We start from the raw sequence: 25343 nt of genomic DNA on the forward strand, positions 1-25343 counted from the left end.
AATCACGAGGTCAGGAGTTTGAGACCAGGCTAGCCAACATGGTGAAACCCCATCTCTACTAAAAACACAAAAAATTAGCTGGGCGTGGTGGTGGGCACCTGTAATCCCAGCTACTCGGGAGGCTGAGGCAGGAGAATTGCTTGAACCCAGGAGGTGGAGGTTGCAGAAAAAAAAAAAAAAAGCAAACACACACACACACAGAGATTTATTAAGCTAATAAGTTTTGGTAAAAGGTCATGATCATTTTTAATTCTGCATGAATCAGTGGATTAGCAACTGTAGACCAAGCTCAGTATTAATCTCGTTTGTTGTTAATGATGCTAAAGGATCCTCGGAACCCCTAGAAAGCCAACATTCACTGTGACTTCTATAGTTAGACATTCAAAACCAGAAGGAACTTTAGAGATCACCTAACACATTAACTTTATAGAAGACAGAAGGAGGCCCACCAGAGCAAGAGGGACTTACCCAAGTTCACACTTGTCTGGGGCAGAGACAAGATTAAAATTCAGGCCTCTTGACCCCCAGCTCAGTGGATATTCCTCAAGTGAAATGCCAAAGGCTGAAGCCCTGGGTAAAGCCAGATCCACTCATTATGACCAAGGTGAGCCTGAAATAATTCAACAAGACATGTTGGAAGGCCAATATGCAAACAACGCACCAGTCACTGTAGGAGACACCTAAGGAGACATGAAATAGAAAACACATTCGAGATAACCAAGAATGTGAGCAGTGGGCTGCAGCTCCAGCCCCCAGGAGTTTGGATAAAATCAAGGGAAACTTTCCCAAGAGAGAAAATACATATGTATTTCCCACCTTCAAAATATATTTTTAAAAATGGTTTTAGAAAAGACACATATACCGCAAGAGGTGTTTTGGTTTTGTTTGAAAGACGAGGCCTTGCTGTGTCACCAAGGTGGGAGTACGGTGGTGCGATCACAGCACACTGCAGCCTCGACCTCCTGAGTTCACGTGACCCTCCGCCTTAGCTTCCCTAGTAGCTAGGATGGCAGGCACATGCCACTATGCCCAACTAACTTTGTTTTTATTTTATTTTTGTAGAGACAGGGTCTTGCTATGTTGCCCAGGCTGGTCTCAAACTCCTAGCCTTAATCGATCCTCCCACCTTGTCCTCCCAAAGTGTTGGGATTACAGACATGAGCCACTGTGCCCCGCCTACCACATGAGTCTTTTTTGGTGTTTTAAATAATATTTATTAGGGGTTATCAACCTATCAAAAGGAAACATTCATTGCAGATAAACTTTTTAAAAGACAGAAATAAATACTCTTGAAATGTTGATATTTCTTCTAACTATTTTTATACATAAATGCACTCTTGTTTTTAATTGGGATCACTTGGCATATATTATTTTGTATCTTGACTTTCTGTCTTAATTTTGTCTTGAGAATTTCCCATGTAATTAAAGAGTCTTTGAAAACATCAAGATTCCATTAAATAAGTGTAGTATCAATTATTTAATGCCTTACATATTGTTAGTCATTAAGTTGCACATTTTTCGTGATAAAAAATAATGCTGTGATCATCATATGATTCATAACGTAGGGTGTGAAAATAATGGTCATGGATAAGATAAACTATTCAATAAGTGATGTCAAGACAATAACTAGTCATCTGGATACAAAACTGAGTTGGTTCAGTATTTATACCAGTATAAATTCTCAGTAGTCTGTACTGAGAATTTATACTGAGTATTTAGTAAATTATACTGAGTATTTATGCCAGTGTAAATTCCAAATGGCTCAAAGATTGAAATGTTTAAAAATAAAATCATAAAACTATTAAAGGGAAGGATAGGAAAAATATTCCCCTAGGAGAAGGAAAGACCTTTCTAATTATGACCAAAAAAATCCAGGATACATAAAATTAAGGAATGACAAATTAAATCCCATAGAAGTACATTTATGGCAATTAAAAAAGAGAAAAAGTAAAAAAGGACAAACTGGATAGGCATGGTGGCTCATACCAGTAATCCCAACACTTTGGGAGGCTGAGGCAGGAGGATTGTTTGAGGCCAGAAGTTTAAGAGTCTGGACAACACAGCAAAACCCTGCCTCTACAAAAAATGTAAAAATTAGCCAGGCATGGTGGCCCATGCCTGTAGTCCCAGCTACTTGGGAGGCTGAGGTGGGGGGATTGCTTGAGCCTGGTGATTGCGCCACTGCACTCTAACACAACATATGCTAAAATGTAAGCAAAAAAGGGGCATATGTGTTTGTACTGGCTTTTACAGGCATAAAAAACTCTGAAGCTACAAGTAAAGAGTGATTAATCATGAAACCTACTGGAAAAGGATGTGAACTAAATCGGGAAGGAGTCTTTTCACTGTATACCTTTGAATGCTTTTTGATGCTGAATGCTTTTTGATACCTGTGGTATTACTCATTCAAAAACTGAATAAAAGCCAGGCATGGTGGCACGCAGCTGTCATCCCAGCTACTTGGGAGGCTGAAGCAGGAGAATTGCTTGAACCCAGGAGGCGAATATTGCAGTTAGTGGAGATTGCACCACTGCATTCCAGCCTGGGCGACAGAGCAAGACTCCATCTCAAAAAAAAAAAGAAAGAAATGAATAAAAATATAAAAATCTCAGCTACTTGGGAGGCTGAAATGGGAGAACCACTTGAGCCCTGGAGTTCAAGACCAGCGTGGGCAACATAGCAAGACCTGATCTCTACAAAAAACAAACACACAAAAATTAGCTGGGTGTGGTGGCTTGCACCTGTAGTCCCAGCTAGTCAGGAGGCTGAGACAGGAGGATTGCTTGAGCCCAAGAGTTAGAGGCTGCAGTGAGCTATTATCTTGCCACTGCACCCCAGCCTGGGCAACAGAGCGAGATCCTGGTATCTTAAACAAACAAAAAACCTGAATAGGGTCAAACATGTTCACACAACAAGAAAATAGGAAATATATTTGCAGTATATGTGACAGAAAATGCTAATATTTGTATTGTATAATTAGCTTTTTAAAACATGAACATTCCAGTAGAGGCCAGGCACAGTGGCTCACACCTGCTATCCCAGCGCTTTGGGAGGCTGAAGCTGGAGGATTGCTTGAGCCTAGGAGTTTGAGGCTGCAGTGAGTATGAAAGCACCACCGCACTCCAGCCTGGATGACAGAGCAAGACTCTTATCTCAAAAAAAAAAAAAAAAAAAAAAAAAATTCTACATGTTTAACCTTACAAATAGATGCTAATGAAAAACCTTTTTAAAATCCTCCACCTTGGGCAAATATTTTTTTAAATAATAATACCCAATATTAGCGTAGCACAGGAACACCTACCCCACTCTTGGTTGGGTATCAATTGGTACAATTTCTCCAGAGGCCAATTCAACAATATGTATCAAAGCCTCAAAATCATTCATAATCTTTGGCAAAGAGTTCCACATCTAAGAAAGTCTTCAGTGATTGGCCATGCAGGGAGGCTCACACCTGTAATCCCAGCACTTTGAGAGGCCCAGGCGGGCAGATCATTAGGTCAGGAGATGGAGGCCATCCTGGCTAACATGGTGAAACCCCGTCTCTGCTAAAAATACAAAAAATTAGCCGGATGTGGTGGCATGAACCTGTGATCCCAGCTACTCAGGAGGCTGAGGCAGGAGAATCGGTTGAACCTGGGAGGTGAAGGTTGCAGTGGGCTGAGATCACACCACTGCACTCCAGCCTGGGTGACAGAGCAAGACTCCCTCTCAAAAAAAAAAAAAAGTCTTCGGTGATAATCACTCCGGTCAGAACAAAGGCGCAGGCTGCAATGAGTCCATGGTGGTCTGGTACCATTTAGCGCGGCCGGGTTAGAGGGGGAGTGAGTGTGCCCTTAGGGCCTTTGGGAAAACCCAGGGCAGCTGATGCAAAGTGGGTATGCTCTATCACTAAGAAATAATGCTTTGCTGCCATCTGGTGTTCTCCCAGGTAATCGCACCCACCCCAGAGGAAAAACTCTCCAAGTTAGCACCAAGCAGCCCTTTCCTCTATTCTCCCCTACCCCGGAAGATGGGGGTCTCGCTCTGTCACCCAGGAGGGAGTGCAGTGGCACAATCAGGGTTCACTGCAGTCTCAATATCCTGGCCTCAAGCGATCCTCCCATCTCAGCCCCCCAAGTAGCTGGAACTACAGGTGTACACCACCACGCCATGCTAATTTTTTGATTTTTTGTACAGACAGGGTCCTGCTATGTTGCCTAGGCTGGTCTCAAACTCTTGAGCTCTAGCCATCCGCCCACCTTGGCCTCCCAAATGTTGGGATCACAGGCATGAGTCACTGCATCTGGCCTTCTCTATTTTTAACAAACCCTAATAAAGCATTTACTAGGTTCCAGGCATTGTGCTCAGCACTTTACAAGCATTCCCTTTTTTAAGTCCTCATAAGGGCCCCATGAAATAGGTAATTTTATCATCCCCATTTTACAAATGAGGGAACTAAAATACAGAGAAGCTAGGTAACTTGCCCAAAGTCACACAGCTACTAAGTGACTGAGTATTGAATTAGAACAAGATGGCAGTTTGGCACCAGTGTCTGTGCTCTTGACCACATCCTTTGTGAAGAGAATACAGGGTCTGTGTGGTGCTAACAGCACTTGGAGAGAAGCTGACAGCCCATACAGCAACATCCTCTCCACATCCAGTACATCTGCCCCAAATAAGTCCATACCAGAACTGGGTTCGCTCATGCCCTATAGGCAGTCTAACCTGAGTCATGGACAACCACCAGTTCAGGCTAAATCCAATGGAGTTTTTTGGAAAAATCTTTACTTGTATTTCATATATACAAAAAGATATCAGAAATAACGTGGCTGAGCGCAGTGACTCATGCCTTTAATCCCAGCACTTTGGGAGACCGAAGTGGGAGGATCGCTTGAGCCCAGGAGTATGAGACTCCCTAGGCAATATAGTGAGACCTCATCTCTACAAGAAATTTAAAAATTAGCCAGCTTTGGTGGCATGCATCTGTAGTCCCAGCTAACCGGGAGGCTGGGGTGGGTGGATAGCTTGAGCCTGGGAGATAGAGCCATGATTGTGTCACTGTACTCCAGCCCCAGTGACAGAGTGAGACCATGTCCCAGAAAACAAAAAAAGAGTATTAACAGTAGTGGTGCATCAGTAATGAGTTTGAACCCCGACAGTTCACTGGCTTGTTTTCTACCATGGTATTAACACATGCGGAAAACCACCTGGGATATGAGTGCAATGAGACTTTTATAGCAATCCTTCCCCTTCCTAGTAAACTGTCCGCCACTAACTACAGTTAATTATGTCCTGCTGGACACATCTGCAGTTTTGGTAGCAGTTGCTTCATGGTGGAGCTGGGAAAGCTGCTTTTTTTTTCCTTTCTTTTTTTCTTCCTTTTTTTTTTTGAGACAGCGTCTCGCTCTGTTGCCAAGGCTGGAGTGCAGTGGCGCAATCTTGGCTCACTTCAACTTCCGCCCCCCAGGTTTAAGCAATTCTCTGCCTCAGCCTCCTGAGTAGCTGGGATTACAGGCACGTGCCACCATGTCCAGCTAATTTTTGTATTTTTAGTAGAGATGGGGTTTCACCATCTTGGCCAGGCTGGTCTTGAACTCCTGACCTCGTGATCCACCCGCCTCGGCTCCCAAAGTGCTTGGATTACAGGTGTGAGCTGCCGCACTCAGCCTAAGCCACCATGCCCGGCCATAAGCTTCTTATTTGTAACGGTCTAAGAAAGTAGTGGATAAATAATTAGTTGAGCGTGGTAGCTCTCATCTGTAGTCCCAGCTTCTTGGGAGGCTGAGGTGGGACAATTGCTTGAGCCCAGTAGTTTGAGGCTGCAGTGAGCCCTGATGGTGCCTTTGCACTCCAGCAAGGGCAACAGAGAGAGACCCTGTCTCAAAAACAAAAACAAGAAGGTAGTGGCTCCTACTGGGGCTCAGAAAGCAATAACCCAAAATATGGCTCCTTGGTGTGCTGGGAATTAAAGGAGAATAGAAAGCCTCAGAAGCAGCCTCAAAAGCAAAGACTCTCTCTGACCATATCCTGCCCTCCTGTCTCCTGCCCCTTCCTCCTCCAAAGGGAGTCATAGAAAACAGAATCTCTCCTCCCCAAGGGAGGTAATAGAAACCAGAACCTCTTTTCAAAGCAAACCATACCAGTCTGGGAAACATGGCAAAATCCCATCTCTACAAAAAAATACAAAAAAAAAAAAATTAGCTGGGCATAGTGGCGTGCACCTGTGGTCCCAGCTACTTGGGAAGTTGGGGTGGGAGGATCACTTGAGCCTGAGAGCTTGAGGCTGCAGTGAGCCGTGATTGTGCCACTGCACTCCAGCCTGGGCAACAGAGCAAGACCATCTCAAAAACAAAAACAGTAACAACAACAACAAAAAGCAAGCCATAAAACCTAGAAATATTACTCTAACTTTCCCCCGCCTTTCTGTGCATGAGCTGGCCATAAAGAAATTCTCTGACCTACCTTATCTAACAGTAGGTCATAAGACTGCCCCATACCTAGGAGGAAGGAATGCTACACAGAAAGGCCAAGAAGAATCTGAAGAGATAGGCCTTGCTGGGTTTCCCCACTTAGTCCATTACCATTAGACTGCACTCTTTTTGTCCAATCACATTTCTACACAATTGTCCACTCTTCATCAAACCTAAGCAGAAAAATAAGAGTTTTCCCTGGGTCTTTGGATTCTTCCTATCTGAAGCCTGCTGTGTCACATAAAACTTGGATTGACCACATTTGTTATGCTTTTCTGTTGTTACCCTGTCTTTTGTCATGGGGGTGTTGGCCATGACCTTTATGATGGGTGAGGAAAGGTATCACACCTTTCTACCCCTATACTCTCAGCCAAAGTTGTGAACCCTCAGGGCTCTGAGGGGTTATTAAAGGAGGGGGAAGCCCAATGCTCAGCTAGCATTACTTGTAAAGCAGAGTTATTAACCCGGGGTCCGCTGGCTCCTCAGCAAGTCTGTGAATGTCCTGGAGTCACATGCAAAGTTTCATGTGAGTGCCTTTTTCCCCCTAGGGAGAGGGCCCATTCCACATCTTTTATCTGACTTTCCAATTGGTCTGACTTTTCAGAAAGGATAGTCATTCTTGTAAATCAGGAGTTTGCTAATGGCACACAGGCCAAATCCAGCCCAAAGCTGGAATTTTGTACAACCCACAAGCTAAGATGGTTTTTATATTTTTAAACGGTTGAAAAAATTAAAAAGGAAAATAGTAATTCATGACACATGAAAATTATATGAAATTCAAATTTGTGTCCATAAAGTTTTCTTGGAGTGCAATCATGCTTATTTGTTTACAGACTATCAGCTGCTTTTGTGCTACAAGGGCAGAGTTGAATAGTTACAGCAGAGCATATGGCTTGAAAAGCCTAAAATATTGCCTATGTGGCCCTTTTCCAAAAACGTTTCCTAACCCTTGCCAAACATGGACTAGATAACACTACTTCTGACTATATATGTACCTCTATTTTTCACTTCTATGTAGATACCATTATGATTAATAAAGTTTAAATTCATTTTCTAATATAATTAATGCAGTAGATGTTAGTTTTTTGACCCCTCTCACTCTACTATAGAATTCCCACCATGTGAGTCTTGCTAGGGGGACAGAGTCCACCTCCCCATACCAAAGGTCAGATTTTCTTTTCTCCTGCCTCCTTGGCAGCCAGGACATGGACATGTGACTTGAGATCAGCCGACTAGAGATCTCAGCTAGGACTAGGAAGCCAGAGTGAGTCACACAAAAATGAGAAATCACTCTGGCAGTAGCAGAGACAACAGAAGTCACATCTAGCTTCCAGGAGTAGCAGGGCCAGCAGTTCAGGTGACTCCTGTAGCAACGATCCACTTGGAGTTGCATGTCAGTAGCGTCCTCACCAGACAGTCCCTAAGGCATGGTTTTGTCTTTGGACCTGCTGCCTAGCTTCTGTTTCTACTTGGCCAGGACTAGCTCAGGCACTAGATAAGACTGAGCCTGAATCACTCACTGCCTGGAGCAGAGAGAAGCTGAAGGTCCAGGTTGATAAGTATGAACTCCAGGAGGACAGACAATGGCTGATTTATCTTTGTGTCCTTGGCACCCAAGACAGTGCCTGGGTCCAGACTTTGGGAGCTAGGCAGTTCTGGCTCAGGAGTTCACTCACATGGTTTGCAAATTGGCGCTGGTTGTTGTTGGGAGGACTCAGTTGCACTCCGTGTGGAATTCTCCACAGGGTGGCTTGAGTTCTCGTGACATAGCAGCTGGATTCCTACACAATGAGCAATCCAAGAGCCTAAGGTGAAAACAGCAATACCTTTTATGATCTAGCCTCAGAAGTCACCCACTGTCACTCTGCCATTCTTTATTAGTACACCCATCAGCTTCAATTCAATATGGAAGTTAACTATACAAGGGCATGAATACCAGGAAGTGAGGATCATGGGGGCCATGTTGGAGGCAACTATACTTCACATGACCATAACCCCTAAAACAAACAAAATGAAGTACAGATAAAGTGCGGACCATACGTTTAGGTTGGTTTAATCAAAACTTCTTTGGTGGACTTCTTGATCTTCAAAATTGTGTATGCCATCTAGCCTTCTCCACATTTGTTCCTTATCTATGAAGGGGTCCAGGACTCTCCTTGGAAGGAAGGTAGGCCCAATCTTAAGGGTTCCTTTTGGTTCTCAGATCTCTGATTCTACAAAATAATCAGCAAAAATAAAGCTTTGAAGATATCTTTTAGGAGCTGACATTTACACTGGAATTTACAATTCAATAAAAAACAGCGAGTCATTACAAGAATCATCTGCTTATTTATTTTACAGAGTAATGATTTAAATTGAGTACATTTGGGCACAGTAGATATTTGACACAAAAAGTAGTTGTATCAGAATGAGGATCAGAAAAATAGCAACTCATCTTACACATAATAACTAGAAAATATTATTCTGTCTGATCATTTAAGTGTTACAAATCCTGAGAATGTTATACATTGAACAAATTAGGTACTACCTTATAATTAAATCTCGCTTGGAAAGAATCCTTTAAAAAATGCTCTGAGGTACAAATCACCTATGTATTAAACATGAGTCTCTGACATTATACAAAGAGTTTAAACAAATATATCAAACAATTACAGGCCAGTGGCTCTTAAAACAGCTATCAGTCAGGTTCAAGGACACACTGTTCCACAATTTCCCGTAAGTTGGGGTTTTCCATTGCAGCTGCCACTCGCTCTTTGTCATTTATCTGCTTATTGACTGAAAAATACACAGACAAAAGTTAGCAGAAGAACTGTGTCAATATACAGAGCCAGACAGTATTTTTATTAGCCTGCTGAAACAAAAACTTTAACTCCTTGAGAACTTAAACCTGTTTTTGGCTAATTACTCATAATGTAATTTCCCATCTAGAAGGCAGACTTAAGAGAAAAATATCTACTAGAATTCTACCACTTACCGCATCTATTTTTTTCTTTCTAGTCTTTGTCCATATACATATTTTTATACAGTTACATTCAGAGTAAATACAATTTTGAAAATTGCTATTTTTTCCCCCATAAGCCTATATTTTAAACTACAGGGTTATTTAACATGGCAAAAGTCTTAAGTGTTCTAAAGTAATTATGAAGACTATGCTACAATGAATACCTTTAAACATATAGCCTTCTTTTTGGAAATATTCTCAAAAATGGGATTATTTTTAAGAGTATGAATATTTTTATGGTGTGATTCATATCACTGATTTACTTCCCAAAATTACTCACCAGTTTATATTGTCAACACCAATACATGAGCTATCAGTTTGGCAACAATACCTGGTATTATTATCATTGTTATTATTATTCTTTGAGACAGGGTCCTGCTCTGTCATCCAGGCTGGAGTGCAATGGTGCAATCATAGCTCACTGTAACCTCCAACTCCTGGGCTCAAGAGATCCTCCTGCCTCAGCCTCCCATAGGCATGAGCCACCACACCTGGCTAATTTTCAAGTATTTTTGTAGAGACAGGGTCTCACTATGTTGCCCAGGCTAGTCTTGAAATCCTGGCCTCAAACTCCTTGCCTCAAGGCATTCTCTCACCTTGGCCTCCCAAAGTGCTAGGGTTACAGGTGTGAACCACCATGCCCGGGCAATAGCTGGTATTATTTAATAAAAACAAATACACACATATACATACATAAAACAGGAGATGGAAAACGGCTCAATATTATTGTTATAATTTGCATTTCCTTGAGTAATAGGAAAATAGAACATTTTCCATGTGCATATATTAGTTCTTCTTGCATTAATTTCCTGTTCATGTCTCTTTCTATTAATCTACTAGATCTTTTTTTAAAATTAGTTTGAATGGATCTTCATATAATAAAGGTATTGGCCCATTACGTTTTCTGTAATTAGCTAACAGCACTCTTAATAGAAGAGTTCAAAAGACAGATGATTATATTCTTAATGTGGATTGAGTTTTCTGGGATGCTGCTAAAATGTCTCATGTAGAAGACACACAAACATACACATATTCCTGTGAAAATATTTTCAATTTAGTTTCTTCCTACTACAATGTAGGCTCCACAAAGGCAGGAATGTATCTCAAAGGCCGAACTGTACCCACACATACAAGGCACTTAATAAATACTTACTAAATGAAAAACAAGAATCATAAGACTTAATACTATTGCTGCTGTAAAATCCTATCATTCAAGGAATTTCAAAAGGATAACCTGAGTGAATTTAGGGTACCTAAACTCTTATTTTCTAAATTACAGGTAGAAGCCCTCAGCTCGTGGGGTTTAAAGAAATTCAGCCCACAAAGAGTATAATAATCTACATGTCTAGCACTATAGATAGGGCATGGCTTTTAACAGTTTTCATGACAGTACCTAAAAAGTTTCCTGGATGGGCTGTTCCTCTGGAAGCAGCAGGCTTCCCTCTCTATAGCTCTCTTTTATGTAGGAGATTTTGTGTGTCTCTCTCCAGCCCTGTGTATGCCTTTCTGAGTCTTCTGGGTATCTATCTCACTGTTGCTCTTCCTCTATTATCTCTTCCTTCCATTCCTCTGCGATTTTTTCCCACCTTCTGAATTTACTCAGTGATGAAACTTAAGTACAACATGCCTTTTAAATGTATTTCTCATTATTTGTACTCTATCATTTGTAGATTAAAAACATTAAAATTCTGTTTTTAATGTAACACAGGGATCATACAGAACATTTTGTCTTTTGCTTTTCCCAAACCCCACTTCTGCTATTTTTAAGTAGCTACTGATTGATTTCTCTCTGTAGGCCAGAGGTCCTCTATATAAAAAAGGTTCCCCACTCCCATTCTAATATACTAACCCAGAGAGACAGCACCTACCCCAAGATTCACTAAAGTTCTACTTGCTAGACCTTCAATTTCAAGTACACAGCTCTCTATCCTGTCACCAAAGAAAAGAAGCCTACTTAGAGCTCATAAGTCAAGGTCCCTGGCGCTGGATATTCTTTACAGATGTGTAGCCACTGGCCTAAACCAGTCAACATCCGTGGGCTCTAGTGCATTTGGAGTCCACTGCAAAAATTACTTCTTTGAAATGCCTAGGTTTCCTCACCTAGGAAGGAAGAGCCAATAACTAATTGTGTACTTTTTTTAAAGTAACCCAGTATATTCTTGGCTGGCGGAAGAATCCAATCCAAGATAAAATACTATCTGAAGTTGTTTTTCAATTATGTTTCAACATTCACTTACTGTCTTCTTCTGTTGAGTGGGTTCCTTCAGAAATGTAGATTTCCAACTGGAAAGTGAAAAAAAAGTAAAAGAAAAAACATTAACGCATTCTAAGATAAGAGAGTGAAGTGGAACGTACAGTAAATTCAAACGTCTAGGGATGAGGGCCCAAATCCTGTTTCTTTTTTTTTTTTTTTTTTTGAGATGGAGTCTCACCCTGTTGCCCAGGCTGGAGTGCAGTGGCATAATCTCGGCTCACTGCAACCTCCGCCTCCTGGGTTCAAGCAATTCTCCTACCTCAGCATCCCAAGTAGCTGGAATTACAGGCACACACCACCACACCCAGCTAATTTTTGTATTATTATTATTTTTTTTAGTAGAGATGGGGTTTCGCCATGTTGGCCAGACTGGTCTCAAACTCCTGACCTCAGGTGATCCACCCACCTTGGCTTCCCAAAGTGTTGGGATTACAGGCGTGAGCCACTGCGCCCAGCGCCCCCCAAATCCTGTTTCTAACATCAGAGACATAGGGACAAATCCCCCACATCCTTCTCTAAAAAATAAGGACTGAAATGAGTAGGATTTTTTATTTTGGTCACCTGGGAAAGGCCTGCAGGTGGTACTTCCATTAATTTTTTTATGAATACACAAAAATATCATTTTAAACAAATGAGATCTCATATGTGTGGTTTTACTTAAGAATATCTCTCTTCTGCACTCTACTTCTTCCCAACTCAGTATCTAAACTTCCTCCTGCCCTGCCACTGACTCGGGAAATCTACAATAACAATCTAGTGTGGTTTCTTCCATATTCTTCTCTATACCCACATAATCTTACACAGATTTTACACATACACACACCCACATATCAGGGTTGGATATTTCTTCACATTGCTTGTTTTACAAAAATGGGATCACAACATACAGTTTTCAGCATCCTTCTTTTCTCATTCATTATTATCTTGCTAAATTTATTCTCAAGTATAATACTGGTTAAGCTATCCCTCCTGGCCCTGCTGCACCCATAGACATGAGCTACCCTCCAAGACCCAGAGCTTTTAAGACAACCTACAAAATTATTGCAAATCCTGTGGTAAAGAGAGTATGCTGTAATAAAGACGTCTACTTTCCAGAAAACACTGGAACATATGAACTAATTTTTATTTACTTATTTACTACTGAGATAAACATTTCTCATGAGTGAGAAAAATCATAACTTATTATAGTTAAAAGGGCCCTTAAAGGTCATCTAGTCCAATCTTTATTTATTTTTTTTGAGACAGGTCTTACTCTGTCGCCTAGGCTGGAGTGCAGTGGTGCGATCATGTCTCACTACAGCCTCGACTTCCTGGGCTCAGGTGATACTCCCACCTCAGCTCCCACACTCCCACCCCTCTCCTCCCCCGTCTCTATTTTTTTGTAGAGATAGGGTTTCGCCATATTGCCCAAGCTGGTCTTGAATTCCTGAGGTTAAGTGATCTGCCCACCTAGGCCTCCCAAAGTACAGAGATTATAGGTGTAAGCCACTGCACCTGGCCCCAATCGCTTTAAAAAAACAAAACAAGCCGGGCACGGTGGCTCATGACTGTAACCCCAGCACTTTGGGAGGCCGAGGCAGGTGGATCATGAGGTCAGGAGATCGAGACCATCCTGGCTAACACAGTAGAACCCCAACTCTACTAAAAATACAAAAAATTAGCCGGATGTGTATTCCCAGCTACTCAGGAGGCTGAGGCAGGAGAATCCCTTGAACCCGGGAGGTGGAGGTTACAGTGAGCTGAGATTGCGCCACTGCACTCCAGCCTGGGTGACAGAGTGAGACTCCATCTCAAAAAAAACCAAACCAAACACCTTTTTCCTAGTAGCAAAACACTCTTATTCTAGACCTCAAAGCAACAGGTATAGAATCACTCTATACTGATTTACTTCAGTTTAAAATTATGCAGGACTCATTATTCTAAAAGTGATAAAGGGGAAGAGGCAGCATTTACGCAGCTATTCTTATATGAACTATACTTCAGGGTAACCAAACAATTGATGAGGGGAGCTGTCACCAATAATGGGACAAACTGAATTTATAGGCCTCTGATGTGATGCAATGAGAACACATTTATTCAGTATTCTTGCCAAAAATGCACAAACTGAATCTAACCAGGAAACATCAGAAAACTCAATTTGAGGGACAATCTATAAAATATCTGGTTTACATTCTTCAAAAATATCAAGATCATGAAATAAAGGCTAAGGAACTACTCCAAATTAAATGAGACTAAAGAGACATGACAACTAATGCAATGTATGATGGGGGAGAGGAGCAGAGCCAGGAGGAGGGACCGCCATAAAGGATGTTACCGGACAACAGGGGAAATTTGAATACGTGCTATAGATTAGATGACAGTACTGTATCAATGTCCTGGTTTTGAAATTTGTACTGTGGTAATGTAAGAGAATGTCCTTGTTTTCAGGAAATACATCCTATAGTATTTAGAGTAAGGGGGCGTTAAAAATGCACTCAAATGTTTTCAAAAAATATGTGTGTGTGTGTGTGTGTGTGTACATATATAGAGAGAAATCAATGATAAACCAAATGTGGCAAAATGTTAACAATTAGTGAATCTGAATCTGGGTGAAGGATATATGGAATTTCTTTGTACTATTCTTCACTATTTTATTTCTTTTCTTTCATTATTTTCATTTCAAATAAAAAGTTAAACATTGTAATTAAAACAGTTAAAAATGCAAAATAAAATAAAATTTACAGGGCATCATAAACCACTAGTATAATATTTATTTATTTACTCAATTTAAGACATATTTATTGAGCTCCAAATATGTATAAGATCATAGCAGGAACACACAGATGTATCATATATGAATCTTGACTTCAAGAAGCTGACAGCTGGTCAGGGGTGGTGGCTCATGCCTGTGATCCCAGCACTTTAGGGGGCTGAGGCAGGTGTATCACCTGAAATCAGGAGTTTGAGACCAAACTGGCCAACATGGTGAAACCCTGTCTCTACTAAAAATACAAAAATTTAGCTGGGTGTGGTGGTGTGCGCCTGTGATCCCAGCTATTTGGGAGGCTGAGGCAGGATAATCGCTTGAACCCAGTAGTCAGAGGCTGCACTGAGCCGAGATCGCACCACTGCCCTCCAGCCTGGGTGACAGAGCAAGATTCCATCGCAAAAAAAAAAAAAAAAAAAGAGAGAGAGAAGCTGACAGTCCAGGAGGGAAGATGAAAAACAAATAGAACACAAGTTAGAAAAGGGCACTCTCTACATCAGAAGACAAAGAGTGAGCCATGGGGCTGGGTGCAGTGGCTCACGCCTGTAATCCGAAACACTTTGGGAAACCAAGGTGGGAGGACTGCTTGAGCCCAGGAGTTCAAGAACAGCTTGGGCAACATAGTGAGACTCTGTCACTACAAAAAATAAAATTAGCTGGGCATGGTGGCGTATACCTGTGGTTCCAGCTACTTGGGAGGGTAAGGAGGGAGGCTCACTTGAGCCTGGGAGATCAAAGGTTCAGTGAGCTGTAATCATACCACTATATTCCAGCTTGGGCAACAGGGTGAGACCCTGTCTTTAAAAAAAAACAAAAAGAAAGAAAAAAGAAAGAGCTATGACAATTCAAAAAAAGAAATAACTTTAGTTATGGAAATCAGGACTAGTAGTATGGAAAGGTGAATACGAAAAATAAAAAAAAAAAATTTAAAAAGATAAATAAAAATTCATCTTAAAAAAGAAAAATCAGTACTGACATCATGGAAAATAAAAAAGTATTTCACTGGGCCTTAAAACGTGGGTAGGATTTGGCCAGGCCCAGTGGTTCATGCCTATAATCCCAACACTTTGGGAGGCCAAGGCAAGATGATCACTTGAGCCCAGGAGTTTGAGACTAGCTTGGGCAACAAAGAGAGACCTCATCTCTACCAAAAATTAAGAAAAAATGAGCCAGGCATGGCAGTGCGTGCCTGTAGTCCTAGCTACTTGGGAGGCTGAGCCTGGGAGATAGAGGCTGCAGTAAGCAGTAATCACACCACTGCACTCCAGCCTGGGAGACAGAGCAAGACCCTGTCTCAACAGCAAACAAAAAAGATGTGTAGGATTTGAACATATGAGACGGGAGGAAGGGAACTCCAAGTAGACAGTGTACTCTGTGTAAAGGCTAGGTAGCAGCCAGGTAGAGAAGGCATAATTGCCCAGCAATTACAAGAGGCAGTAAGAGACAAGGTCGAATCATTCATGAGCTATAACCAATTACTATGAATTAACTGTGATATCCATATTCTTGCTCCATAGTAGGGTTAAAAACATCTTCCTCAGATTATCACACCAAAAGCACAAGTTAAAAAATTAAAAACAAATTAGACTTCATGAAAATTTAAAACTCTTGTACTGTAAAGGACACCATCAAGAAAGTGAAAAGACAACCCACAGAATGGGAGAATATATTTTCCAATCATATCTGATAAGGGACTTGTATTTAGAATATACAAAGAACTGTTATAATTCAATAATGAAAAGACATCCTTATTTTAAAATGGGCAAAGGATCTGAATAGACAGCTCTCCGAAGACATACAAATGGCCAAAAAGCACACGAAAAGGTTCTCAACATTATTAGCCATCAGAGAAATAAAAATCACAACCACCTGCCCCTGCCCCTGCCCCTGCCCCTGCCCCTGCCCCTGCCTCTGCCTCCCTCTCCTTCTTTTTTCGGTCTCCCTCTGTTGCCGAAGCTGGACTGTACTGCCGTGATCTCGGCTTGCTGCAACCTCCCTGCCTCGGGCTCCTGTGATTCTCCTGCCTCGGCCTGCCGAGTGCCTGGGATTGCAGGAGTGCGCCGCCACGCCTGAATGGCTTTTGTATTTTTGGTGGAGACGGGGTTTCGCCGTGTTGACCGGGCTGGTCTCCAGCTCCTGGCCTCGAGTGATCTGCCCGCCTCGGCCTCCCGAGGTGCTGGGATTGCAGACGGAGTCTCGCTCACTCAATGCTCAATGTTGCTCAGGCTGGAGTGCAGTGGCGTGATCTCGGCTCGCTACAACCTCCACCTCCCAGCCGCCTGCCTTGGCTTCCTAAAGTGCTAAGATTACAGCCTCTGCCCCGCCGCCACCCCATCTAGGAAGTGAGGAGCGTCTCTGCCTGGCCACCCATCGTCTGGGATGTGAGGAGCCCCTCTGCCCGGCCGCCCCGTCTGGGAAGTGAGGAGCGCCTCTGCCTGGCAGCCATCCCGTATAGGAAGTGAGGAGCATCTCTGCCCAGCCGCCCATCGTCTGGGAGGTGAGGAGCGCCTCTGCCCGGTCGCCCCATCTGGGAGGTGAGGAGCACCTCTGCCCGGCCGCCCCGTCTGGGAGGTGAGGAGCGCCTCTGCCCGGCCGCCACCCCGTCTGGGAGGAAGCAAGGAGCGCCTCTGCCCAGCCGCCCCATCTGGGAAGTGAGGAGCGCCTCTACCTGGCCGCCCAGTCTGGGAAGTGAGGAGCGCCTCTGCCCGGCCGCCCCGTCTGGGAAGTGAGGAGCGCCTCTGCCTGGCTGCCCCGTCTGGGAGATGAGGAGCGCCTCTGCCCGGCCGCCACCCCGTCTGGGAGGAAGTGAGGAGCGCCTCTGCCCGGCCGCCCCATCTGGGAGATGAGGAGCACCTCTGCCCAGCCGCCCCATCTGGGAAGAGAGGAGCGCCTCTACCCGGCCGCCCCGTCTGGGAAGTGAGGAGCGCCTCTGCCTGGCCGCCACCCCGTCTGGGAAGTGAGGAGCGCCTCTGCCCGGCCGCCCCGTCTGGGAAGTGAGGAGCGCCTCTGCCTGGCCGCCACCCCGTCTGGGAAGTGAGGAGCGCCTCTGCCCGGCCGCCCCGTCTGGGAAGTGAGGAGCGCCTCTGCCCGGCCGCCACCCTGTCTGGGAAGTGAGGAGCGCCTCTGCCCGGCTGCCCCATCTGGGAAGTGAGGAGCGCCTCTGCCCGGCTGCCCCATCTGGGAAGTGAGGAGCGCCTCTGCCCGGCCGCCACCCTGTCTGGGAAGTGAGGAGCGCCTCTGCCCGGCCGCCCCCTCTGGGAAATGAGCGCCTCTGCCCGGCCGCCCCGTCTGGGAAGTGAGGAGCGCCTCTGCCCGGCCGTCCATCGTCTGGGAGGTGAGGAGTGCCTCTGCCCGGCCGCCCCGTCTGGGATGTGAGGAGTGCCTCTGCTGCCACCCCGTCTGGGAGGAAGTGAGGAGCGCCTCTGCCCAGCCGCCCCGTCTGGGAGGTGAGGAGCGTCTCTGCCCGGCCGCCCTGTCTGGGAAGTGAGGAGCACCTCTGCCCGGCCGCCCCGTCTGGGAAGTGAGGAGCGCCTCTGCCCGGCCGCCCCGTCTGGGAAGTGAGGAGCGCCTCTGCCCGGCCGCCCCCTCTGGGAAGTGAGGAGCGCCTCTGCCCGGCCGCCCCGTCTGGGAGGTGAGGAGCGCCTCTGCCCGGCTGCCACCCCGTCTGGGAGGAAGTGAGGAGCGCCTCTGCCCGGCCGCCCCGTCTGGGAGGTGAGGAGCGCCTCTGCCCGGCCGCCCCGTCTGGGATGTGAGGAGCGCCTCTACCCGGCCGCCCATTGTCTGGGATGTGAGGAGCGCCTCTACCCGGCCGCCCCGTCTGGGATGTGAGGAGCGCCTCTGCCCGGCCGCCCCGTCTGGGATGTGAGGAGCGCCTCTACCCGGCCGCCCATTGTCTGGGATGTGAGGAGCGCCTCTACCCGGCCGCCCCGTCTGGGATGTGAGGAGCGCCTCTGCCCGGCCGCCCCGTCTGGGAAGTGAGGAGCGCCTCTGCCCGGCCGCCCCGTCTGGGAAGTGAGGAGCGCCTCTGCCCGGCCACCCCGTCTGGGAAGTGAGGAGCGCCTCTGCCAGGCCGCCCTGTCTGGGAGGTGAGGAGCGCCTCTGACCGGCCGCCCTGTCTGGGAGGTGTACCCAACAGCTCCGAAGAGACAGCGACCATGGGGAGCGGGCCATGAGGACGATGATGGTTTTGTTGAAAAGAAGGGGGGGAAGTGTGGGGAAAGGAAGGAGAGATCAGATTGTTGCTGTGTCTGTGTAGAAAGAGGTGGGCATAGGAGACTCCATTTTGTTCTGACTAGGAGAAATTCTTCTGCCTTGGGATGCTGTTGATCTATGGCCTTGCCCCCAGCCCCGTGCTCTCTGAAACATGTGCTGTGTCAACTCAGGGTTAAATAGATTAAGGGCGGTGCAAGATGTGCTTTGTTAAACACATGCTTGAAGGCAGCATGCTCTTTAAGAGTCATCACCACTCCCTAATCTCAAGTACCCAGGGGCACAAACACAGCAGAAGGCTGCAGGGACCTCTGCCTAGGAAAACCAGAGACCTTTGTTCATGTGTTTATCTCCTGACCTTCTCTCCACTATTATCCTATGACCCTCCCATATCCCCCTCTCCGAGAAACACCCAAGAATCATCAATATATACTTAATTCAAAAAAAAAAAAAAATCACAACCACCATGACAGTAGGGTGCAGTGGCTCATGTCTATAATCCCAGCACTTTGGGAGGCCGAGGCAGTGGATCACCTGAGGCCAAGAGTTCAAGACCAGCCTGGCCAACATGGTGAAACCCTGTCTCTACTAAAAATTAAAAAAAATTAGCCAGGAATGGTGGTACATGCCTATAATCCAAGCTGCCTAGGAGGCTGAAGCACGAGAATCGCTTGAACCCTGGAGGCGGAGGTTGCAGTGAGCTGAGATTGCGCCACTGCATTCCAGCCTGGCGACAGAGCAAGACTCTGTCTCAAAAACAAAAACAAGGCCGGGTGCAGTGGCTCACCCTGTAATCCCAGCACTTTGAGAGGCCGAGGAGGGCGGATCATGAGGTCAGGAGTTCGAGACCAGCCTGGCCAATATGGTAAAACCCCGTTTCTACTAAAAATACAAAAAATTAGCTGGGCGTGGTGGTGGGCGCCTGTAGTCCCAGCTACTCGGGAGGCTGAGGCAGAAGAATCGCTTGAACCTGGGAGGCAGAGGTTGCAGTGAGCTGAGATGGCGCCACTGAACTCCAGCCTGAGTGACAGTGAGACTCTGACTCAAAAAACAAAAACAAAAAACCATCACTTTACACCCACTAGAATGGCTATAATCAAAGATAATAATAAATGTTAGCAAGGATGTGGAGAAGGGGGAACCCTCACACACCGTTGGTGGGAACGCAGAATTGTGCAGCAACTGTAGAAAACAAACAATTCTTCAAAATGTTAAACACAGAGTTACCATAGAACCAGGCGATTCCACTCACAGGTGGAAAAGAAATGAAAACATATGCCTACACAAAAACTTATACATGAATGTTCACAGCAGCATTACTCATAATAGACAAAAAGTAGAAACAACCTAAATGTCCATCAACTGAATAACAGATAGGCAACTGAGTAACAGATAAGCAAAAACCACTGAATTGGTACACTTTAAATATGTGAATTGTGTGGTATGTGAATTATATCTCAACAAAGCTGTTTTACAACAACAACAACAACAAAAATACATCTTTCTTACCTTATGTTTAAATGGTAAACATCGCTGAAGTTTTACTCTTAAGCACAGCCCTGTGGAGGGAAAAAAAAAAACACCTCCAATTATCTCTTTATTGCTTCTTATTGGTTCTTGAAAAAGCATACAGCTGCGTTTATATGCCCCCATACAACACAGTTGCTGAAAACAGCTTTGGCTCAATCCAGAGCAGAGCTCCTTTGAGGCTGGCACCACACTAGGAAATTTAATATACAATCTTACATATTCCTTAGGATAATCCAATAAGCTATTACTAACCCCCTTCTACAAATTATTAAACCAAAGTCACAACGTAACTTCCTCAAGGTCACTGAGTTACAATAGTGGCAGAATTGGGACTGGAACCTATGACCACTGGAAAGCCCAGGCCATTTTTACTACATCAGTTGGTCTTCCAGCAAAAGTCAATTAACTCATTAAGCTTTTTTTTTTTTTTTTTTTTTTTTTTGAGACGGAGTCTGGAACTGTCGCCCAGGCTGGAGTGCAGTGGCATGATCTCGGCTCACTGCAACTTCTGCCTCTTGGTTCAAGCAATTCTCCTGCCTCAGCCTCCCAAGTAGCTGGGATTACAGGCACACACCACCACACCCAGTTAATTTTTATATATTTTTGGTAGAGATGGGGTTTCGCCATGTTGGCCAGGCTGGTCTCAAACTCCTTACCTCAAGTGATCCGCCTGCCTCAGCCTTCCGAAGTGCTGGGATTACAGGCATGAGCCACCCCACCAGGCCAATTCAATTAACTTTTTAAAATGCCCCACAACAGGCCAGGACATGCAAAAAAATAAAACAAGTCAAAGCCATTTTAAAAGGGCCACATAAAACCTCTCAAATTTGTAATCCTTTATGCCTACAAGATACAAATACAGTAACTTCTTTAACAACAAGTTCCACTGAAGTTCAGTTTATCATCCCATGCTAAGACACATCAACAAAACCTCAAACCATACAGCAATACAGCAAGATATAATTGTTAGACTACCTATCTTTTAGGGAGGTAATAACTTGGTTTTGGTTTTCTAAGTACCATTTGGTTTTCTAAGAGAATTTTTTGAAAAATCCCAAAACAGGGAAAAGGATTAGATGAAATATAATGAGGTGGTGCCTGTCACAGGGGCATTATTTACTTATTTATTTTTTTGAGACAGAGTCTTGCTCTGTCGCCCAGGCTGGAGTGCAATGGCGAGATCTCGGCTCACTGCAACCTCCACCTCCTGGGTTCAAGAGATTCTCCTGTCTCAGTCTCCTGAGTAGCTGAGACTACAGAAGCACGCTACCACACCCACTAATTTTTGTATTTTTAGTAGAGACAAGGTTTCATCATGTTGGCCAGGCTGGTCTTGAACTTCTGACCTCAAGTGATCTGCCCGCCTCGGCCTCCCAAAGTGCTGGTATTAGAGGCGTGAGCCACCACACCCGGCCTTATAGAGTCTTGAACACAGTAGTTCTATAATAAATATTAGAGAATTCTAAAGAAAATATATCATTTCCTTAAGAGGGTCTCTCTTCAGAGGATCTGCCTTAAAGCATATCTGGGAGAGTTCCTCTTCCCCTGGCCCCACCATTGTCTCCTTAATTTGTTATCTGTGTACTGTCTGAATATCCTCATGTATTTTAGTCACTATTGATAGGTGTTTTACAATTCACAAAGTGCTTTTTTGAGCATCATTATCCTCAAGAGAGGTAGTACAGCATAACTGAGATACTTTGGGTTTCAAAAGTAGCTTCACTACATACTCGCTGTGATCCTGCATAAGTTACTTAACCTCTCTGAGCTTCAGTTTCCCTATCTGCAAAACAGGTATTATACTATCAGCTGGGCAAGGTGGCTCATGCCTGTAATCCTAGCACTTTGGGAAGCCAAGGCGGGAGGATTGCTTGAGCCCAGGAGTTCAAGACCAGCCTGGGCAACATAGCAAGACCCCATCTCTAAAAGTAATAATAATAATAATAAAACATTAAAAAATATATAATAATATCACAATATATAGGGTTGCTATGAGGAATAACCTGTTATGCAATGTGTTTAAAACAGTACCTGACACATAAGTGTACAATAATAGTATAAAAATAATTACTATAAATAGTAAAAAATAATAGTATAAAATATTACTATTTTATACTATTTTATAATTTTCATTTTACAGCCAAGAAACCAAGGTAAGTGATTTAACATTACTTAGCTAACAAGTGGTAGAGGTAGAACCCAAACCTACACCTTCTGACCTCCAAACCCTAAGACCCTTCCCATTGGACCACAGCTGCCTTCAGCCATTCTTATCTGGAATAAGTCACCACAAATGATTATCAACTTGTTTCCCTGCCTTACCCTCTTGTTCCCTTGGAGTCTTCCTTGTCAATCACTTACCAAGGTAACATTGAGTAGGTGATACTCTTACTCAGGCACCTTTCCGGGCTAGGACTACTTGCTCGGGAGGAATATCTGTTAACACATCAGACAGACAAAGGGCTCTCTCAAGTTTTCCAGCTGTGTTGACTGAACAAAACTACTATGATACACTATTATACAATTCTCTAAAAAGCCAATAGGCCGGGCGTGGTAGTTCACACCTGTAATCCCAGCACTTTGGGAGGCCGAGGTGGGCGGATCACTTGAAGCCAGGAGTTTGAGACTAGCCTGGGTAACATGGAGAAACCCCGTCTCTATTGAAAATACAAAAAATTAGTTGGGCATGGTGGCACGCGCCTATAATCCCAGCTACTTGGAGGCCAAGGCACGAGAATCGCTTGAACCCAGGAGGCGGAGGTTGCAGTAAGCCAAGACAGCACCACTGCATTCCAACCTGGGCAACAGAGCAAGACTGTCTCAAAAAAAAATAATAATAAAATAAAATAAAAAAATAAAAAGCCAACGGTCTTAGCTGAAATGTTTAACAAAAGGGCTAAGACAAAACTTTCTTGAGGAAGTGTACAGATCTGAAATATCAACTATAGTCTAATGTTAGCACTCTTACAGAAGTTATTTTTATTTCATGCACTCTCCTGATATTTGTCCACATACACATTTTTCTATAACTGCAATCACGATGCAATTTGAACTTATTCAAGTTTTTTCATGTTTTTTTTCTTTTTTAAGAGATTGCTGGTTTCAAACTCCTAGGCTCCAGTGATCCTCTCGCCTCAGCCTCCCGAAGTGTTACAATTACAGGTGTGGGCCACCATGTCTGGCGAACATTTTCTTCTATAAAATTAGTTCCTTAACTCCTGCATCAAAGAGTATAAACTTCCAAATAGGGATTTACCAATATATACCATGAGGCTTCAAAATACTTACATAATCTAACCCAATTATTCCACGTATAGGAATTTATCCTGAGGCAATAATGAGATATATAAAAATATTTATATAAGGCCAGGCACAGAGGCTCACCCCTGTAATTCCAGCACTTTGGGAGGCCAAGGCGGGCAGATTACCTGAGGTTGGGAGTTAGAGACCAGCCTGACCAACATGGAGAAACCACATCTCTATTAAAAATACAAAATTAGCCAGGTGTGGTGGCGCATGTCTGTAATCCCAGCTGCTTGGGAGGATGAGGCAGGAGAATTGCTTGAACCTGGGAGGTGGAGGATGTGATGAGCCAAGATCGTGCCATTGCACTCCAGCCTGGGCAACAAGAGCAAAATTGCGTCTTGAAAAAATAAATAAATAAAAATATTTATATATAAAGTTGTTTGGTCAGGCGCGGTGGCTCACACCTGTAATCCCAGCACTTTGGGAGGCCAAAGAGGGCAGATCACTTGAGGTCACGAGTTCGAGACCAGCCTGGCCAACATGGTGAAACCCCGTCTCTACTAAAATACAAAAATTAGCCGGGCATGGTGGAGGATGCCTATAATCCTAGCTACTCGGGAAGCTGAGGCCGAGAATCACTTGAACCTGGGAGGTGGAAGCTCCAGTGAGCCAACATTGCGCCACTACACTCCAGCCTGGCCAATAAAGTGAGACTCCGTCTCAAAAAATAAAATAAAATAAAATAAAGTTGCTCATCATAGTATTATTTATAATTGCAGAAGGCTAGAAGTAGTCCAAATGGTTACAAAACTTATGATGTATCAATATGATTAGCATGTAACCTATAACTATACAATTAAAGAATATTTAATGATGGCTGGGTATGGTGGCTCATGCCTGTAATCCCAGCACTTGGGGAGGCTGAGGCATGTGTATTGCTAGAGCCCAGGAATTTGAGACCAGCCTGGGCAACATGGCAAAACTAGCCAGGCAAAACTAGCCAGGCGCCTGCCTGAAGTTCTAACTTTTCAGGAGACTGAGGTGGGAGGATCACTTGAGCCTGGGAGGTGGAGGCTCTGCAGTGAGCCGAGATCGTGTCATTGCATTCCAGCCTGGGCGACAGAGTGAGACCCTGTCTCGACAACAAAAAAAGTTTAAAAAAAGAAATATTTAATGAGAAAAATAGTTCATATATTTCATGCTATTATTTAACTCTTACAACTCTATAGATATCCTTATTATTCCCATTTTACAGATAAGGAAACTGGGTCTTAGAAAGGTCAAGTAACTTGCCCAAGCCCACAATACGGTACAGCCAACAGACCTGGAATTTTAGCCCAGAGCATATATTCTTTTTTTTTTTTTTTGAGACGGAGTCTCGCACTGTAGCCTGGGCTGGAGTGCAGTGGCGTGACCTTGGCTCACTGCAACCTCCACCTCCCGGGTTCAAGCAATTCTCCTGCCTCAGCCTCCCATGTCGCTGGGATTACAGGCGCCCACCACCATGCCCAGCTAATTTTTTGCATTTTTGGTAGAGACAGGGTTTCACTATGTTGGCCAGGCTGGTCTCAAACTCCTGACCTCGTGATCCGCCCGCCTCGGCCTCCCAAAGTGCTGGGATTATAAGAGTGAGCCACCGCACCCAGTGACATTCTTTCATAATAGCTGGTTTTTTTTCTTTATGTTTTTGTGGGGTATCAAAATTACTGCCAATAAACATGTTACTCATATAATTTAAATAAATGTTAATTTAAAAAATGAATTTGCTGGCTGGGAGTGGTGGCTCACACCTGTAATCCCAGCACTTTGGGAGGCCGAGGTGGGCGGATCACCTGATATCGGAAGTTTGAGACCAGCCTGGCCAACATAGTGAAACCCCATCTCTACTAAAAATACAAAAAAAATTAG

General features: G+C 44.3%; 1 protein-coding gene across 4 annotated transcripts in view; it reads right to left on the reverse strand.

Moving 5' to 3' along the window:
• Window positions 1–1313: 1313 nt before the first annotated feature.
• The window catches only part of CIAO2A (cytosolic iron-sulfur assembly component 2A), a 33743-nt gene continuing 9713 nt past the window's right edge, over window positions 1314–25343 (reverse strand). Inside the window, exons 3-5 of one of the 4 annotated variants that reach the window (XM_054450128.2) lie at window positions 20169–20218; window positions 11688–11733; window positions 1314–8662 (exon numbers count right to left, since the gene is read on the reverse strand). In XM_054450128.2, the coding sequence (XP_054306103.1) occupies window positions 8649–8662; window positions 11688–11733; window positions 20169–20218 (110 nt within the window). In that variant the 3' untranslated portion in view covers window positions 1314–8648. Of the gene's footprint in view, window positions 8663–8757; window positions 9225–11687; window positions 11734–20168; window positions 20219–20844; window positions 20926–22550; window positions 22626–25343 lie in introns of those variants that run through there. The other 3 variants (XM_054450127.2, XR_008494047.2, XM_054450129.2) reach the window with 3 other exon arrangements.

This window comes from Pongo pygmaeus, chromosome 16 (assembly GCF_028885625.2).
Source record: "Pongo pygmaeus isolate AG05252 chromosome 16, NHGRI_mPonPyg2-v2.0_pri, whole genome shotgun sequence".
Classification (NCBI taxonomy): domain Eukaryota; kingdom Metazoa; phylum Chordata; class Mammalia; order Primates; family Hominidae; genus Pongo; species Pongo pygmaeus.